General features: G+C 37.0%; 1 protein-coding gene across 12 annotated transcripts in view; it reads right to left on the bottom strand.

The window, feature by feature from the left end:
* Nucleotides 1–20,620, bottom strand: part of PAM (peptidylglycine alpha-amidating monooxygenase) — a 156,731-nt gene that overhangs the window by 28,232 nt on the left and 107,879 nt on the right. For 6 of the 12 annotated variants that reach the window (XM_021084551.2, XM_021084556.2, XM_021084559.2 and 3 more), the window contains exons 14-15: nucleotides 15,060–15,380; nucleotides 6,751–6,880 (exon numbers count right to left, since the gene is read on the bottom strand). In XM_021084551.2, coding sequence (XP_020940210.2) covers nucleotides 6,751–6,880; nucleotides 15,060–15,380 — 451 coding nt within the window. The remainder of the gene's footprint in view (nucleotides 1–6,750; nucleotides 6,881–15,059; nucleotides 15,381–20,620) is intronic. The other 6 variants (XM_085014183.1, XM_085014184.1, XM_085014185.1 and 3 more) reach the window with 1 other exon arrangement.

Genomic DNA, 20,620 nt, shown 5'->3' with positions numbered 1-20,620 from the left:
TCAAGTGAGAAAAGTGGAAATGTACCCTCAATGCTAAGAAAGCAAAGATATACCATACAAAAGCTAAAGACTTTAAATGGAATATAATTTAATACTATGTTAAAAACACTTCTGAATATATACACATTGCAAATATTCCCTATGAGGAGGAAAAGAGATGGACAGACAAAGAAACCAGCATGACTGTTTAGTGCCAAGGTGGACCTATCACTAGAGACATCTCCAGTAGGGATGAAAAGGACAAAGAACCGAATATCACAGCACCAGGCTCTGTTTGGTCAGTAAGGCCACTTCGGATGAGTCACTTAATGAAGATCTTTATGTTACTCCACAGGATGAGACACATTCTAACACCCTCATTTTTTGGACTAAGAAACAGAGAAAGGGAGTTCAAATGTCTTGATATAGGTCTCGAGGCTAGGAAATGGTAATGAAGATTCAAACCCAGGTCTCCTGTCTTAAAAAAGTGGATGGACTGGGAGTCTGGGATTAATAGATGTAAACTATTAATAGATGTGAACTAAATGTTTACATTTAGAATGGATAAGCAACAAAGTCCTGCTCTATAGCACAGGGAACCATATTCAATCTCTTGGGATAGACCATGATGGAAAAGAATATAAAAAAGAATGTGTGTATACATACATGAATAATGGAGTCACTCTGTTGTACAGTAGAAAGTGGAACAACATTGCAAACCAACTATACTTTACAAAAATCTTTTTAAATGTGCTTTTCTCTTACTAGAATTGACATCATTGGCCTGGAAAATCTCCCCACCAGTTATCGAATTTAATTTGTATAAGAGATGGAAGAATAGTTACATAGCCAAGGAGAATCAGAGAAAGTGGCATAGGACAGGAAGAAAAGAGCTAGAATAAAATGGGAAACGGCAATATGAGAGAGAAGAGTAAAATATGGAAACATTCTATTTGTAGAACTCCTTACAATTTTCTCTCAGATGAAGGTACTAAGTAAGATACCACTCAATTCTCAAGGTATGAAAGAATTTACAGATACTGAAACAGAACCTCAAGCAGATATATCTTAACTGAGACTCCAGAACACTAGTCAGGAAAATATTTTTTTTTCTTTGTAGGGCCACACCTGTGGCATATGTAAGTCCCCAGGCGAGGGGTTGAATTGGACCTGTAGCTGCCGGCCTACATCACGGCCACAACAACGCCAGATCCAAGCCACATTTGCAACCTACACCACAGCTCATGGCCATACCGGATCCTTAACCCACTGAGTGAGGCCAGGGTTTGAACCTGCAACCTCATGAATACTAGTCACATTTGTTTCCACTAGGCCATGATGGGAACTCCAGTCAGGCAAATCTTGAAATGATTTTTACAAAAGTTTAGGAAGCAGATAGTTTTCTGAAACAATAGATATTGGCAAAATTTCATAAAACACTGTTGAAGTTTGTGAGCTATTTGGGAGGAAAATGGGAGAAGATTCTCAGGAGACCACATCTCTATGTACGAAACTTGCTAAACCAATCATTCACCTAGACAACTTTTATAAACATGTATAAAGATATGAATAGTCATGCTCATCAAACAGATCTAATACCAGTTTGGGAGGGAGCGCTCATTCTCTGGTTAATTAAGAATAAAATAACATCTTTAAATTGAAGCAATGTTAAATCTAATACAGTGAAATGTAACTGGAATAAAATCCTGAATTCAGTATTTCAAAAACACCACATACGTATAAATTTCCAGTAAAGCTTTAGCACAATTTTGTGAAATATATACTTGAAGATTCTATTAGATTACAACTTTATTTATTTATTTATTTATTTATTTATTTATTTATTTGTCTTTTTGCTATTTCTTTGGGCCGCTCCCGCGGCATATGGAGGTTCCCAGGCTAGGGGTTGAATCGGAGCTGTAGCCACTGGCCTACGCCAGAGCCACAGCAACGCGGGATCCGAGCCGCCACGTCTGCAACCTACACCACAGCTCACGGCAACACAGGATCTCTAACCCACTGAGCAAGGGCAGGGATCGAACCCGCAACCTCATGGTTCCTAGTCGGATTCGTTAACTACTGCGCCATGACGGGAACTCCTAGATTACAACTTTAAGACAAAGAAAAAAAGTGAACGCAATCCTTTTATACTAATAGATATCTAGAATATAAGTAAAGGAAAGTAACTGCATTGCTAATCAGATATATGAGTTGTTGTGGCCATTTAACCAAATGCTTTAAAGGACTGATATACCAGAGTGCCTTCAGATGAAAGTATCATGTCAGCCTGAAGAGTGGCTAAGGGCCTTGAGGATATTTAGTCTGGAGAAGATAAGACTTCTTTCAAATATGCAAATAACTGACATGAATAAATGGAAGTAAATTCATTTTGTATTCGGCTCTCATGAAGGTGAAGTTACAGGATTCAGATTTGAATTTAACATAATAACTTTATGATATCAGATGAGTCCCATAATTGGAAAGTATGTCATATCTAGGGAATTTCAGAAATTTCTTGGCATTAATGGAGTTCAAGCACCAGATGACTGGAAGAGTTTGGATAGTGATGTCTGCATTAGGCAGGAAGTTGGAGATGACCTCTGTGGTGGACACTTGCTATTCTGGAAGGCCAATGTCTACGGCCCTGTTTTGTACTAATGAAATATCAATTTTTCTTTAGCTTAGGCTCAGTCCACTTGCTTTTGACAATGTCAACTCTACTGTCACATTCCAGGGATAGAGCAAAAAACGTAGGCTAAGCCAAAGAATGGATTTTATTCCTCTGCCCATAATGATTGGTTCAGGGATGGAGGTGACATGACCTAAAGTTATGTCAAAGAATGCTAAAAGACTTAATTTAAGGATCTCCTGCTGACCTACCAAGAACACTGACCATCTCTTCTGCAATTCTGAAGATGCAAGTGGGGAAGGAGACTAATCAGGGCCTAAGAATAGAGCCAACCAGAGCAAAGGTGTTAAATAGATCCTGAGGATGTTGTTTAGGTTACCATTCCCTTAAAGTTTTTATTTATACTAAGTAATAAATTTCTTATTTTCTAAGCCAGATTGTGTTGGGTTTCCTCTCTTATTGGTTACAAAAAGAATTCCAAATAATACAACTTCCAAAATCTCTTTCAACTCTAGGTGAAGAATGACAAGTGATATAATAGAAACAACCTTTAGCACAGAAATTAGGGCTAAAACCCAAGGTTTACTTTAAGAGGGTATGTGATGTGAGGCCTGCAGAGCAGCACCTCAACTATAGCTGAGATAAATAAAAAAAAAAATGCCAGAAAGCAAGCCTTTTTACAATGGTAGTGATTTGAAGACAGACACCCAGGAACAGCCTTTATTGAGGCAGGAGCTCCCCGACTCCTGCTGGAAGGCATTTAAATTTTACAGAGCTCTAGCTGCCACGATGCCCTAACCCCAGGGCAGACAAGAGACTCTTTAAAGTTTCATAACACCCTGCTGGTAATAGGCATTTCCTATTTCACCTAGAAGGGTCTAAAAGTAGCCATAATAAAGTAAGGGACAAATAGGGAGGAAAATGGAAATCAAAGTGAGAAAGGGAGTGACAGTCATTTTTCAGGAGGGTAAGTGTTTTATCATCATTATTACTATTACTATTATCTTTGTGGCCATGCTTATTGAGCAAGACTGAGTAGAAGAATAGAGCTGATCAAGGCTATAAGGTAGGAACGAAAAGTAATGCTTATAAAAACAGTTGATGTGATGATACCCAAAGAGTTTCGAGTAGAGAGTATTAATTAAGAGCTATTATTAACTCTAAGCATTCTATGATAAAGAATGATCAACTCCTAAAAATTAGGGGATATAAATGGCTAAGATCTGATTTAAAACAAGCTCTGGCCTTATAGAACTTATAATTTTATGAACATGAGAAGTATTAGGATAGGAAAGATCCCAAGGAAAATTAATACAGGATTTTTTACTCCTCTGTCCAAAAAGTAGTAGCAACAAGAATGCAATTTTCATCCAAACTTTAATTTCCATTGTCTCTCACCAGCACATCATAAATTCCTCAGAAAGGTGCTGTCTTTTTTTTTTTTATTTTATTTTGTACAATAGTTGGATATTCAGTGAGGGAGAAGAAAAACTATCTACTTTGTCTATTTTATATAATGGACTTATGAATGTAGCAAAGATAGTTATGCATGTCCTTCAACGAGCAGGGCCAACACATCCAAATCTATTTTCCTAAACAATAACTAACAGAGTAATCCACTTCTAATTCTTTTCCTGAATAAGAAAGAAGAGAATGGTTAAAAGCAGAAATCAAAGTGCCATAAGAGAACTTTCTTATAACCATGAACTGTAAAGGCTGCTAGAGGCCAACAGACAATACAAGAGAAGCAAAGGAAGACAGTAACACATATTCTTACATCCAAAAGATACAGATGAAGAAGAAAGAAGAAACAGATTTAATGGGCTAAATCAGCATGCCTGCTTTGAAGAAGTCTCGCATTTTTAACAATGCACCTTTGTCGATACCATTTATCAGGGTAAACACACGGGGGCTTTGGCAATGAAACTGGAATCTATTTACACATGACACTGACTATCTAGATAAAAGCAAGATGCCATGAAACAGCAGCTCTTCAAGTTAGGACTGCCATATAAGTCACAGAAAATGTTCTTAATGTGGTTCTTGTTACATAGACTTGTGTCATCTGCCTCAAGCTGGCCTTTACTGATCCTCTTTTTTTTTTTTTTTTTCCTCTCTATTAAACTATTCCAGCCTCTGCTGTTTACTTGGAATGAATATCACATTAAAATGGAAAATTTGGACTTTGTCCAATTTAGCTTTAGCCAGCTGAAACAGTATCAATGGGAGAAAATGATGCTGTAATTTTCTCATCTGGTAAAATGTAGCTAGAAATCCATGCAGAAAATGTAACAATATTCATTAAAATGAAGAATATGCTACAGTGAATAGTAATAGTTTGCTTTTGAAAGCACTTGTTAAAATACCATTAGATGTTCAATAATAACTAAGACGGTGTAACAGAGATGTATGAATAGGGATGTTGAGTTCGATTGCTTTAACTCTGAAGTGATCTCTTTCTCAGATTCCATTTTCTAGTGCGACAACTGGAAAGGATAATTAAACTAACAAAGCTATCAATCTATTTTGAAATGCTGATTGAATTCCATCTTCAATTGCACAAAGAAAACTACATACATGTATATGTGACAGAGCAAGTTCAGCATAAACTTAATCAGCATCTCTGAAAATGGAGGGAAAAAAACCAATTGAATGGTATATGCGGATTCTCAATTATCCAAAGGAGACCCTACAGCTGTACACTTGAAAGGAGAAGATTCATTATATTTCATTCATAAGCTATTTTAAAATTACCTCCACATGCAAATTCGTGATAAAATAAATGAATAAATGGATATTCGTTACTTGGGAGAATTAAGATAACATGCTAAATTTTGGAATAAGCTTTTAAAAATAAAATCATGTACATATGTTCACAATCCTCTAAAAGGCAGTAAGTAGGGAGTTCTCTTTTGGCACAATGGGTTAAGGATCCAGCATTTTCATTACAGCCCTGCTTGGGTGGCTGCTGTGGCCAGGGGTGCCGCAAAAAAAAAAAAAAAAAAGAAAAGAAAAGAAAAGGAAAGAAAGAAAGAAAAGAAAAAGAAAGTAAAAAAAAAACTGCAGTAAGTACCACAACATAGGTGGGCCAAGTCTGGAGTCAGATGGAAAGCAACAGAAGCCTGGCTTGCTAATTGTGAAATTTGTGGCAGAACACTTACCTTCTCTTGGTTTCTTCATCTGTGAATGCAAATATGAACGACAGTGATAATAACAGTACCTAACTGTTTTGAGATAATTTATGTAAACATTTAGAGCAGTCACTGGAGCACAGTAAAACTCAATAAACGTTAGGTATTTTTTACCAAAAATCCCTGTCAGAAGATAGTGGAATATAGAATAAAAGAGCAGGGATATTAGGCTCAGTGTTATTCTTAAGTCTTCTGTGCTCATGAAAAGAGCACATCTGAGTAATAAAATGTGAAGGCTGAGGCACTGATTATTTCTAAACATGTGGTAGCCAAACTGCTCCAACCACAACCCTGGAAGGAAGGCTAACTGTTATCACTGCCAGGGAGCAGGCTTTTAAAGGCAGAGTCTAATGGCCTTAGAACAGTTCTGTACCAAGTATATGAAAATAACAAAATGCTTCCTTGTAGCTAGCTAATAACTTTTCTGAGTTGATCATTTATCATGATGCACTTTCTCTGAAGTCTTGAAATGCCTCAGCCATGTACAACTTTAACTGCCTTTAATGTTATTCCTTAGGACTGTGAAGGCAGCTTCAAGGAGAAGGGAGCAGAAGTAGGCAGAATCAGAGGCAGTTACTGCTTTCTTTCCATAAACCAATTTGTGAAACTATCTTGTTTTTTTTTTTTTTTTCCTAGCCGCACCCCAGAAGTTCCCAGGTCAGGGATCGAACCTGTGCCACAGTAGGGACGCAAGCTGCTTCAGTAACAACACTGGATCCTTAACTTGTTGCACCACAACAGAATCCAAAACTATATTGTTCTCAAGTGCACAGGACTTCCTCTCTTCTACTTACCACCGTCATTTGTTAAAAGAACAAATATGTTTGCTCATGAAAATTAAGTTCAAAAAGAACCTTGATCGTTCTCTCACCCATTATTCTTAATTTTTTGAAAAGTGATGCATGCTATTTTTATTTTCATTTATTCCTTGAAGGAAAAATTATTACTTACTTTCCATCCCAGACATGGTCACCTCTGTGGAAAATCACCAGGTTATTCTTAGGGTCCAGAGCCACCCCAGAAACCTGGCCTGGTAACAAGTATACTCCGGGCCAATCCAGTGCCTCTTCTACATGGAAATCTAAAAGATAAATCCGTAATACACTTAGTGTAAAATAGAGCTAGCATAAACTCATGAAAATTCACAATGATTGTAAGGAATTCATGCAGTAATGTCACTGGATGCAAAGAAAAAAAAAATCAAGCCATGCGCTACATAAAATATTACCACATGCACATGCCAAGTAGCTTCCTGAGCTATAAATAAAGTAAGTGCCTGTGAACTTGTTTGGGGACTACATACTCTTTTCCTGTTTATAAGAGGACTTGTAAAACCAGCTCATCCTTAGGTCATTAAGGAGCAAATGTGAGGCTGCCTTCTTCTGGACAAGATTCTTTCTTTAAATTAGTATCTTTGGAAAATACAGCAACATGGATGGCATCATTTTAATACAAACCTTTTAAATGTTGTAAATAAATAGCATAAGCCTGTGTGTGTGTGTGTGTGTGTGTGTGTGGCTATTTTTCTCTCATATCTAACTTCTGCGTAAATTGCAGATGTTCAATTACATTAAACCATCACTGATAATCCCTTGCACAAGGAACTATGTAAAATATTAGTCTCTTTTCACTAACTTGAGTGTTCCTGTAACAATGGAAATGGAGAGATACCTCTTTCACTGTTTATATTTCACATGAGAAAGGAAAAATGACAGAAACTCTGTGACCGAATGATTTACAAATTATTCTCACTTCTGATCAGAATATATTTATACTTAGAGAATACTAGGTTCAGTTGTATTCCCTTTTATAAAAATGCTCACAAATAAAGAAGAGGTACAGAGTAGCTATACTGAGGGGATAAAGTTATGAAGATACTGTAAAATCCTTTGTATCGCTGTCAATATTTCCCTCTGAAATGCTTCACCAGAGATGCTGAGAAGTACAAAAGCAGCAATTTGAGTCCCCTTTCTCCTTCCCATCCTCTGGAGGATGTGGCAACATGCGGTGAAGTCCTCAAAGATAAGCATTAAAGACTGGAGAAGAAAGGGAAGCACGGGGCTTGTATAATCAGCTTCTGAAAACTTAAGAGGAGGCCAGGGTGAAAATAAACACTTTAAAGCAATTCTCTCAACTACACAAAAGGAAAGAGTATCTCACTCAAAATACGTTTGCCTTTGCACATTTAATTTTTTAAAATAAAAACCAACAAAACATAGCACAATCAACAGGATGCCTAGAACAGTTTTGCCTACAATCTTTGCTGAAAAAATCTTCAACAGCTATTTCCTAAGTATACTGTCTATGTAAGGCTCTATGCTCTGAGAATACAAAGAAATAAAACATTATTTGAGGCGTTGAGGAACTTCTAGGATAAAATGAGAAACAACTGGAAAGCAAATACATACGACACAGTGTAGTGCAGGAACACAGGCAAGGGTCCATAACCCTTCCTGACGTTTGGCTGGGAGAGGGGAGGATTAAGGTCAGACTTGAGAGGTTTCCCAGGGCAAGAAACCTTTGTTCTCACTGAAAGGTTCATCATATATATATATGTGAGTAGAGATGCTTCAGTCAGAAACATGGAAAGATGGAAAGTGAGGATGTTTCTAATTGTAGAATATGTTTCAAGACCTTTAAGTAATTTGCGTATCTTTAAGGATATCGGTCTATGTCAGGTGGGGGTATGGGAGTGAGAGGTGGGATTAACAGACCCTGATAATCTAGTTTAAACTAGAAAATACATGTTAAATGCATGGATTTAACCATGAATGAATGCAGTTCTGACCTGTGGGGTCTGGATCTACATTATGTTGAATTTCGAGGTATGCTGCAAGTACTTTATTAGCAGCAGTAAAGCACACAGCTTGGGAATAATTTACTTCTGAAATATGTTCGAGCACGTGTGACTATCATTCTCACTCATGTGTTTTGCTATGTCTTCTTGAGGTGGAGAGAAGAGGGGCAGGGTTACAGCTGGCATGCCTACATTTGCAAACAGTTCTGGGCACAGCAGTGGATATGAATGGGCTTTTCAGACCAACAATATTCATCATCTATCACGCTTGTCATCAGAGGAGAAAAGGACACAAATTGTCGCTACAGGAGACTGGAAGTCTCTGAAAGTTTTCAAGCATGGGGTGACATGATTAAAACTGTGTTTTTCAAAGTGAACTCAGGAAACAGTGTAAGTATTATAATCAGATATATATATATATATGGATTCCCCAAAGATGTTTTACATTATTCAAAAGTTGTTTGACTCTCAGGTTGTACATAATTGATTCTCATCTCAGTTACAGTTCAGTGGTCATTCTATACTCATTCAGCAGCTCCTGAAGATTCTAGATGGGCTCCAAGGGAACCCTGAACCTCATAACAATATCGATATTTAACTGCTTTTATCAGCTTCTCAGAGCCCAGCACCACTGCAACTAGATGGGATTTCATGAGGGTAGGGATCCTCCTGCATAGGGCAAAGCTCGCTTTGATGGCCTCATAAATGCACTCAACTGAACTCTATGCTCCAGTCTCCACTTGCTTATGTTGTCAACTAGCATTTAAACACATGTATAAACTTAAGGTTCACTTATACTACCTCTTTTGACTCCTAGCACTATGCTGAAGACACTGTGAAGAGTCTCAGTAAAGGTTAATAATTTTCATTACAGACAATAAACAAATGTCTTGTTTTCTGGAACTTTTCTATACAATGGTCCACCAATAGGTACTGGAAACTAGGTGCTCATGAAGATGCAGAGATAACTAATTCTGATAGAAAATATTCAGTGGCTCAAATAAACATACTGTTCTGGGATCAAATGTGGATTTCTTAAAATATTAGAGATATTGGATAGAGAACTTTAATCTGGCTGTGAATAATCCCAGTTATCACAGCCCTAACTTGAAACACTTGAAAGTCTGCAAAAAGCACTGACTCATAGGTTAACAAACTACATTGTTACATCTAAAAATCCTTTTTGGTTGGGAATTTTCAAGAAGCAAAAGCAGTGTAAATATCTAGACCATATTTATACACTTTAGGTGAATTTTCAAAACAGTAAAGGTGATATATAAAGAAATACATGAGGGTGAACACTGCGAGCAACCTGGCTCTTTCGGTTCTGAATCGATGCAAAGAACTATTTTGTGGATGGCAAAAACATTCAGAGAAATTATAGTGAATTTATTTCAAATTTCATTTTAAAATGTGATTGCACATTTATAAAGATTACCTAGCCAAGAAAGACCTCAAAGCTTTCAGGATCTAAGTTTCTGTGTTAACTACAAATTCTAAAATAGTTAAAGGACAACTGAGTTCACATTTTCTTCTGTGAACCCTAATTGATATTTTTGCTTCCAGTATCATCGTCTTTTTCATTATTAGGCACTTAGAGGCTGTTCCCTTTAAGGGCAAACGAGACCCCTAGCCTGGGAACCTCCATATGTCGTGGGTGCAGCCCTAGAAAAGATGAAAATAAAAAATAAAAAAAAAATAAAAGTAAATGATCAGTTATCAAGGCAGTCATAGAGGGCTAGTGGTATATGGAGATGGAATGAATATTGATGTTTTCCTCCTTCCCTGTCCATTGCTGTAAGAGAATCAGACTTCTAGAACTGGACTGGCTCATCCCAGGCCATTTTCTCTATTCACAGGAAAGGAACTTGGGCCAGACTTCAGTCATCAATAGCAAGGATGATTATTTTCTAATCCCCAATTAAGGAACATTCCAAGTCCTTAAAAAAATTGTGTAATAAAATATATTTAGGTTCTAACTGAAATTTAATATTTTCAATTATAGATAAGTTAAAAATTTAAGTTCAGATTCCTCAGCCTTTTTTTTTTTTTAGAAGAAATTCAGTATGTGACTAACATTGTTTGTAGAAGTAATTCAGTATATGACTAATGTTGTAGACTTACAGTTTTAATTTGAAAATTAAATACAAACTCCTCACAAGCCGGTCACAACTCCAAGTGTCAGCTGCTCTAAATTCAGATGTCAAATGATAGGATTATTTCAGAAAAATCCTTGCATTCATTATAAATAAAGGTAAATGTGCAGCCTCATATTGCACCATACAGTTAGAAAAAAGTTACTACTTTCAGAAAAAAATTAAATTAAATTAAAATTGTTTCAATAAATCATTAAGAGGATTAACGAATTACACCTTTCCAGGAAAGATTGTTAGTGATCAATGCTGCTTTCATATGAAACTATTTTTATTTTTTTGTCTTTTCTAGGGCCACACCTGAGGCATATGGAGGTCCCCAGGCTAGGGGTACAATCGGAGCAGTAGCCACTGGCCTACGCCAGAACCACAGCAACAGGGGATCTGAGCCGCGTCTGTGACCTACACCACAGCTCATGACAACGCCAGATCCTTAACCCACTAAGCAAGGCCAGGGATCGAACCCCAAACCTCATGGTTCTTAGTCGGATTTGTTAACCACTGAGCCATGACGGGAACTCCACATATGAAACTATTAAAAAGCATTTAAAAGGGCATTCATTCATCTGTGTGCATAAGGACTAACAGAACTAGACAAAATTGAGAAAAAATATAATTTCAAACCTGGGTGCATGACTTAACCATAACAGGGCTCTTCACATTTAATCTTAAGGAAAAGACCCTAGAGAAATCACTAGAAGATTTCAACAAGAACGAAATAAAGTGGTTCCTTTTCTCTACTTCCAAATTCTCATTTAGTGAGGAAGAGATGCCTTATTTTGGTCAGGGACTGTTTTTCATCAGGAGTGCCAACAATAACTATAATTAACTAAAACTATAGGAGAAATATTTTTACTCAAGTGAGAAAGAAAACAGGAATTAATTATAATGTTTCATTTAGTGGGAATGAAGTGAGGAAGAGAGTTAAGACACAAACAAGGGCTCAAAATTATTGTCAGACTTTTTTAAAAAAAATATTTAATTGCAAGTGAATCTTCACTTCAGTCAAATTGTTTGGATATTGATTGAGAAAGTAAGTCTAAAGGAAGTCTATACCTAGAGTTATAATTGAGGCAAGATATGGTGTGATTGGAAAAATGTCATTCTAACTATCTACCTACCTACCTACCTATCTTCTGTCTATCTACGTATCTACACATTACTTTATTATGAGAGGCAGAATAATAAAGTGAGTAAAAACCAAGACTTAGGGCAAATCCGTCTGGCTTTGAATCTTGGTTCATCGGGCTGTGGCACTCTTTGCCTCACCTTTTTATGCCTCAGAAGGTGTACTTCTATAAAAGAGTTTATAAATTGGGTTACTATGAGAATTAAATGATTTAATGAATCTAAAACACTTAGCCTGGCTCATGATAAGGGCTATGATGTGTTTGTTTTCATTGTTTTCCTCCCCTCCAGAGATGAAAATTTAGCCTACTGGAGGCCTTATTTTACCTGGGGAATCCAGTAAGGCTTGAACCTAGGGGTCAGCATATGGCTGAAATATGTTAAAAGTATGGACTCAGAGTCACAGAAATGTTGTACATAGAACATAAGTAAAATTTAAATGAATCATAACAATATTTAAAAAATCTGTGTTTTCTTATCTGATGGGAAGCATCATACAAATGTAGATGTATTTTCTGATGTCCAGAGGTGTGCAACATATGTGAATCAGGCTTTCATATGCTAGCAGAGTAATCCAATCAAATTTGACAGCAAGAGAACAGCTATCTGTAGTTTTAAATTTATTTTTTGATGAATCTAGTTTCCAGAAGGAAACTAGAATAGACTATATTTTTCTTTCTATTCTATTAATACTGTCTCAATATAGATATCAAACTAATAGTAGAAACCAAATGACGTTAAGTATACAAAGGAGTGCATTTGCTTCTCAATTTAGCAAGTTGCACATTTTCATACTGTACATCATATATCACAGGAAAACATCAAGACAGATCAATGTAAGTGATTAGCGATTTGAAAAATGACAAATTGTTGTTATGGTAGAACACTGCCAATGCATGTTCTCAATTTACCAAATTAGAGTGCCAACTTTTGCAGCTTTCCTACACACTGCAATAATTCTACGCAATCCTCTCACGGATGTTGCCTAAGTTAAAATAATTAATGTTTAGTTCTACTACTCTGGTGTTTAAATTTTTGAAGTATTAGTCCAACATGACATTAATGGTGGCAATTATAATCATAATTATTGTTAACATATGACACTTATTAAGTACTTTTCATCAGTTAATGTTACATATTGCGTTGTGTTACGGTAAACACTGAAAAAAAATTGAAAAGACTTTCAGAAATTGTTTACCTAAACATGTTTTGCTGTTTTGAATTTAATTAAAAAACTTTTTTGAATCAGGGTAGTGAAATAACACTAAAGAAAATCATTTCAGAAAGGAAATACATGGACATTTTCTACCTATAACTAGAATTTGTGCTGCATATTTCTATAATTCATTGCCTTATTTATTTCAATGACATTCACCCACATACTTAAAATGAAGGTAAACTTCCTGAACCAGATCCTGGAGAAATATTTTTTTTTTCTCCTGGGTACTGCCATTTCGACTATCATGACATACGAGGAGATTTGGCCAGCAAATATATTTTGAATACTTTAAACATTTCTTTCTTACAAAAACTAAGTAGGTTTTAGAAATACAGTTCCTTAAGTAAAACTATGATTTTTACATTGACACTTACGATGCCTATAAATGACTGTGATATTATTTTAAATTGAAGAGTAACAGAGGCAAGGCACAAACAACTAGAAACTAAATTTTTGGTGGTGAGCATACTGTAGGTACACAGAAATATAATGTTGTACATGTGAAAATTATATATAATGTTATAAGCCACTGTTACTACAATAAAAAATAAATTAAAAAAAGACAAGTCATAGAATAAAGCAGGCTACAACGCTAACATCTCACACTTGAACAGAATTGTATTCCTGTCCAAGAGGCCCTTTTGCCCTTTATGTGTTGTCTGGGTCACAATGTATTGTCCTTAATATAGAGGTCCAGAGAGACACCCTAGGCTGTCTATGAAATGGTCAGAGACACAATACACTGCAGATTTCTAAACCATACCCAGAGATGTCAATTCAGTTATTCTTTGATACTACTCGGGAATCTAGATTTTTCATAAGTACCCTAGGTAGTTCTGATACAAGTGGGTCCAGGGACCACCTTTGGAGAAACACAGTTTTATTAAGTAAATTTAGAAGGTCTTAGAGCAGGGCTGATCCTGTTTATATATGAAGAGGCAAAAATCTGGCTTCCTGTTAACATCTCACAGAGACTATTAGGCCAGTCCTAAAGGACAATGCTTGGAACTTCAGTGTGAGCAAAAGACACTGCATGCTAATTTTTTTCAATTATAAATAAAAATCAGCTGGGTGTTGAATAATTTATGGCTTCCTGCAAAGCTGTATTTGAAAGCATCAAGCTGGCAGCCTATGCCATACCAGCCCACGCATGGACAGCTGCCATGCACACATATCTGTTACTTTTTTGGAGATTATCTCCACATGCTGTATTATCTAGCTTTCCACATTAGCAAGTAACATGAAACACAATCGATATCACAGAAGCCACAACACAATTAAAGACAAAGATGCGGCATCCATAGCTGGTACAGAAACCTGAAGGGAATAAAGTATTGTCCTCCAATTATGGAAGCTAATCCTGGTTAGAAGTAAAGATAAATCTGATAGTTACTGACTTGCTGGAGTTCCCTTTACTTATAGCTACTCAACTTTCCAATTAGAATGGTAATTGATAATGGAACTTAAGAAGTCAAAGTCATAAAAATGGTTGCATTTTACGAGTCAATTGGATGAGAATGTTGGAAGTGTAAGATTCCTCTGAGAGGAATTTAATTATCTTAAAAGGTAGTAGATAACCATTTCATACACCGATACTTTACATATCAGGTTTGAATTTTCAGTGCATTCTCATTGAACTAAATAGAGAATACTGATTTGGTAAGAATTTGTTGCTTTGACTTTCATATGCTACCCTCCCCAACATGATCCAAAGATTTTTGGTATTGGTAATTCTGGTTCATCAACTGAACAGAAACTGAATTTATGCAGTATTAGACCAAGACAAAAAGAAAAACTCAAACAAAGGTGATATCTGATAACTTAAATATGTCATGTTTTTTTCTAATGATAAGTCCTTTTCATTGATGAGTTTTTTCACTCATCAATTATTATTCCCTTCAGATTTTGTTTATGTGGATTGTAGCTTTTCACAGTTTATTCTTAAAAGAAGCCCTAAACGCACCTCCTGTGTGTTCTGATTCCCAGGTGCCTTCACCAGGTAGGGGCTGCTGTAATGACAAAACTCTGCTCTCTGCTGGCCTCAAAGTAGATACTAGTCTGTGGAATTTGTGAATTCTGTCTCTGACAAGAATAGTATTGTCCCTCTCATGTTCTGTACTCTCTCTGGCATCAGATGGACTGAGATCCTTCTTTTGGACTACATTTGCAATCTCGGCTACCAGGTCTGACTCTGATTCTGCCTTTTCTGTAGGATTATATTTATGCACATGAACAACATCTTCCCTTTCTCCTAGCAGCTTGGAAAGTAGTGAATAGAAATCACCTGTGGAAAAAAGAGAAGAAATAAGGGGTGGAGAGTTAAGACTCCAAAATTTACAAAATTTTACGCCTTAAAAACATCATCTCCTGATTCCTCATAATAAGTGAGAGAGAAGGTTGCTCTCAGATGCTCAAGTATGGGAAGAGGGGGAAAGATGATTTTTCCAGAACAGTAAAAAATAGTATGCTTCACATTTCATTTTGTAAACCACCCATTTCTTTCTGTTATCTCAGGAGCCAACAACACTAGATAACATCTATTAGCATAACAGTAGAAACAAAATAATGCACAGGTGATTGCATGGCATGTTTCAATCAATGGTTTTCATGATGTAGTTGAATTGATTTGGTAGTCAGAGTTCATCAGCTTTCTAAAATAAAACATTATCAACAGTTACATCAGAAAACAGCCATCCACACAGGTAAACCCCTTGAAGTTGTCTTTAAAAGCCTATCAAAGTGTAATTCACAAAAAACAAATGTATATTTTTGGGCAAGTGCTATAAAACACAAAAAAATGTAACATCTACTTGGCAACTGGAAAACCAAAGTTTTATTATTATTATGTTAGTGGTATTACTGTAGGTAGCTTCAGTTGTTCATTAAGACATGAACAAATTTTGGAAAAATAATTTTTAACAAACTAGTATTATTGCCATGATTCATCACTAAAATGCATTTCATGTCTTCCTGCACTAAGGAGTAAACTTGTATGTGATAATATAATTCCACGAAAACAAATTATTTATAAAATATGACAGATACAAACTAGACTATGGAAGGTTCATGAAGCATTTAATCCTCATCATTTATATCTGTGGCTTCAAATCCATTTATAACAACTGTGTGAATGGGAAACTTATGTATGTTCTCAATGGAATCATAAATCTTCTTTCCTAATCCAAACCCAAAGGTAATCCACAGTGCTTCTTCTTTCCTCACTCTGTACTAAGTATTGCTAATGGAACTTATGACTATGCAGTCCCATTGCTTAAGCGTTCATTATATTTACAGCACAATCAGATAACATTTATAAAATCTTTTTTATGACCATTCGGAAATAAAAATAATAAGTGCTTCAGTCAGGACATACTTCACTAAAGAATACATTATGAAAATATTGGTGCAAGGGGATATGAAGTCTTTCCAAAGTGATGCTAAGAGAGCTGGCCATGTTTACAAATAAACTTGGTTTAATGTTTCGAAGTTGGTTTTCAGTTCTTGCTCATGAAAGCAGCTTATCCCAGGTGAAATCTTCAATCAGAAAATAATTACTGAGTTTTAGAGCCAATATCAGAACAAAGCAAATTACAATGCAACCAACTCTGGTAGACCACAGTGACATTCTGCCTCATAGAAGAAAAATTAACCCATTGCTGCAAAATTCTCCTGCTCCACAAACTAAATATCAATGGCTTAATATGTTATTGTGAAATGAAACATTTTATATAGAAAATTAAAATGATTTCAGGGACAGATAAAGAACATCATTTAAAAACTTGAGGGTGTTCCCACTGTGGCTCAGGGGTAATGAACCTGACTAGTACCCATGAGGATATAGGTTCAATTCCCAGCCTCAAGCAGTAGGTTAAGGATCCAGTGTTGCCACGAGTTGTGGTGTAGGTTGCAGGTGCAGCTCAGATCCTGTGTTGCTGTGCCTGTGGTGTAGGCTGGCAGCTGTAGCTTCAATTGGACCCCTAGCCTGGAAACTTCCATGTGTGGCAGGTGTGGCCCCAAAATGCAAACAAAAACAAAAACAAAAAATTTGAATCCATGATATTAGGCTAATGTTGATGGAGGAACACAAGCTTAGTTATTCAGGTTTGTCAGTAAAAATCTAAAAGCTGTGATAAAATACCAAATGCAGAGCACTTGGTTCCTTTGAAATGAACCGTTACAATTACCACTGGGTTAGGAAAACAAAAAAATTAGCAATGTAATGGGCTTGGCTGCATACTGATTGCACTGCTCTTATGAGAACAGAGCTTCAGAGTAGCATCTCACTTACAGAGAGTACATGTGGGAGACCACTAGATGGCTATCTCTTACATTCTTATACACACACCAAAAAGGTTTTTTTTTTTTTCCCCTTTTCTTCTTCTGGCTTATTGAATATATGAAATCCTGAAACATTAGCCATTTTTCTTAGTCTTATTAATGTCTTGATTTAGGAAATCTATCTAAGCTTGAGTGCAACGGATGGAACAGAATATAAGTGGAGGAAGTTGGGTGGTGTCTACCCCAGTTTTGTCTCTCAACATTCTCTTTTTTCTCTTCATTTTATATTATAGCCCTACTGGGCTTTCACTTCCTTGAATATCAACTCTAAGAACATGCTGTTTCTTCTTCCTAGGACAGTCTCTCCCCAATAATCAACTAGTTCTTCACCCTTCAGATGTTACTTAGGATCACTTACATCCAAGAAGACAATCCAGGAGTTCCCGTCGTGGCACAGTGGTTAATGAACCCGACTAGGAACCATGAGGTTGCGGGTTTGGTCCCTGCCCTTGCTCAGTGGGTTAGAGATCCGGTGTTGCCGTGAGCTGTGGTGTAGGTTGCAGACGCGGCTCAGATCCCGCGTTGCTGTGGCTCTGGCGTAGGCCAGTGGCTACAGCTCCAATTCGACCCCTAGCCTGGGAACCTCCATATGCCGTGGGAGCGGCCCAAGAAATAGCAAAAAGACCAAAAAAAAAAAAAAAAAGTGAGGGGTGGCTGCTCTGTGCACCTACAGCACTTGGCTCTTTCTGGTAGTATTGTTACTACCCAGTGTCTGGTCTGTATTTCACACAAGTGTTCAAATTCAACCCCTGACACTTAATAGCTACTGACACTTAGTAGCTACTCTGGGCCTTTTAGCAAGCTCATACTTAACCTTTTAAAATAGGTAATGACAACTACCCTTAAGAACTGTTTTGTGGATTTAAAGAAGATAGTTAATGTAAAATGCACAGGCCAACATATATCATAAAGTAGGTATTACTAAATCGTGGCTATTATAATTACTAATGATAAAGATATAAACTCTAGTTCCAACATGCATCTGCTCCAATCTATTATTAACCTAAAATTAAAGAAAAAAATCAATTCCTATTTCATATTGAAGTAATGGGATTTTCATAATGGAAAAAGCCCCCTTTAAGTTTATAGCCCTCTTTTTTTTTTTTTTTTTTTTTTTCAATAAGTCACTATTGCTGCCACTGTGATTTGCTTCCTGGCTTTGCCAAAGGAGAACATATCTGCTCACTCACTTTCGTTCCTTTCTTCCTTCCTTTCTTTCTTTCTCTCCATCTTTCTTTCTTTCAGCTTATTTTTGGAGAAAGAATTATCCCTACTCCAGTTGTCTGGATGCTGTCCCTCCCTTAGCCTTCTAGAGCCTTTTCTACCTGCTTTTTTATTACCTTTTCTAATACAACTTCTCGGCCAAAGATTTGATTCAAGCTATAAACACACTCACTTTGGGCTTATCTTGAGTGGTTTTGGAGGTGAGAAGAGATCCTCCTCTGACACAGTATGTCTTTCAAACTTTTCCATTTTCTCTTTCTTTAACAAGTTCTAGCACCACAAGACCTTTCTGTGATAATAGAAATAGTCTGTGCTTGTGTTACCCCATATAACAGCCCCTAGAGACACGGGGCTATTGAGTACTTGCAATGTGGCTAGTGTGACTGAGAAACTTAATTTTAAGTTTACTTACATTTATACTCAAAAATAAACAGCCATATGTGGTTAGTGTCAACCATGTCAGTGTGGGGTTACACGCTGCTTCATCCTTCCTCATATCCTCTTTCTCCCTAAATGGAAGGCACCTGCTTCTACTCCCTACTTCATTCCCGAACGGTTTCTGCATGAGTTGCTCAAGACTCCTTGGAGTTCCCTGGTGGCTCAGTGGGTTAAGGATCTGGTGTTGTTACTGCTGTGGCTCTGGTTGCTGCTGTGGTAGGGATTCGATCCCTGGCCTGGGAGAACTTCCGCATGTCAGGGGTACAGCCAAAAAAAAAAAGCTTCTAGTTGCCAAAGCCAACAGACTCTTCATCTTGACCTACTGGTGGCATGTAGCATTTTTAAAGTCCCTTTGGAAGCTCTCTTCTCATAATATTGTTCTTTCCAGATTTATCTGTCATCTTTGCTTCCTCTTATTCTGCCCAGCATATGTTGGTGTTTCCTGTCTATCCCTGGCATTCTGTTATTTTCCCTGGCTAAGGCCTCCTTCTAATAAGTCATCTTACTCACAAAGCTTAAGCTGCTATATCGATAAGTGACTCAACATGTCTAAAACAGAACTCTTAATCTTCTCCCCATACTCTATCTTTCTATAGTATCTTTCTCAGTGATAAAAGTGTGTTTTGGGTCAATCCATATAGAAAATTATATTTATTCTTCTCTTACCAGCGAATTACAAAGTCAATTGGTTCATCAATGCTGACGTTGTCAGAATCACCTTTTCCCTCCCCTGACTCTTACTATCCTATGAATGTCATGCTGACAATCTACCCCTCCTTCTTTAGAACAGACCCCCATTCCTGCCTTTGACGGAAAAATGTGTATGGAATGGTATTAAAGCTGCTCTACATTTGTGCAAATGACTTGTGGTTGGAGGTAACCTGCCTCTGCTAGATACTCCCCAGTTATGTGCCCCTTTCCTCAGCTCTGTCAACCTATGTGGGTAGTATTCTCTAATTCTGGGTAGTATTCTCTAATTCTCTTCTGTTCTGGGTCCTGCTGTTATGGGGACCATATAATTTAATTCCCATACTGGGACACATTTGAGAAAGAAAGGGGTGCTGTTAAAATTCATACTAGGCATAAATTGGTAGAGTTCTGGAAAAACTGGGATGTATAATTATCCTGCTAATTCTTGACAGAAGTAACATATAAAGAAGTACTTTGTAAACTACAAATGACTAATAGTAATAGCAACTAATATTTTTTGAGAGCTTAGCATGAGGAAATCACATTACTGAATGCTTTGTACAATGTAACACATTTAATCTCCTTTTAGACAAGGAACCTAATGAAACAGTACTAAAGTGCACAGCTGGTAGGAAGTTGAACTGGGATTCAAAGAACACAGCCTGGGGAGTTCCCTGGTGGTCTAGCAGGTAGGATATGGCGTTTGCACGGCTGTGGCCTGGGTTTGATCCATGGTCTGGGAAGTGGGATCCCATATCAAGCCACTGCATGCTTCAGCCAAACCTTCTCTCTCAAACAAACAAAAAACAAAAACCGAAGGAGAGAACCTGACTG

Source organism: Sus scrofa, chromosome 2, assembly GCF_054392235.1.
Source record: "Sus scrofa isolate SSC_HxYL_T2T_F1_AM1 chromosome 2, Sscrofa_HxYL_maternal_Yorkshire_Landrace_v2.0, whole genome shotgun sequence".
NCBI classification, from domain to species: domain Eukaryota; kingdom Metazoa; phylum Chordata; class Mammalia; order Artiodactyla; family Suidae; genus Sus; species Sus scrofa.
Note: the sequence above shows the minus strand (reverse complement) of the source record. Positions and strands in the feature narration are given on the sequence as shown.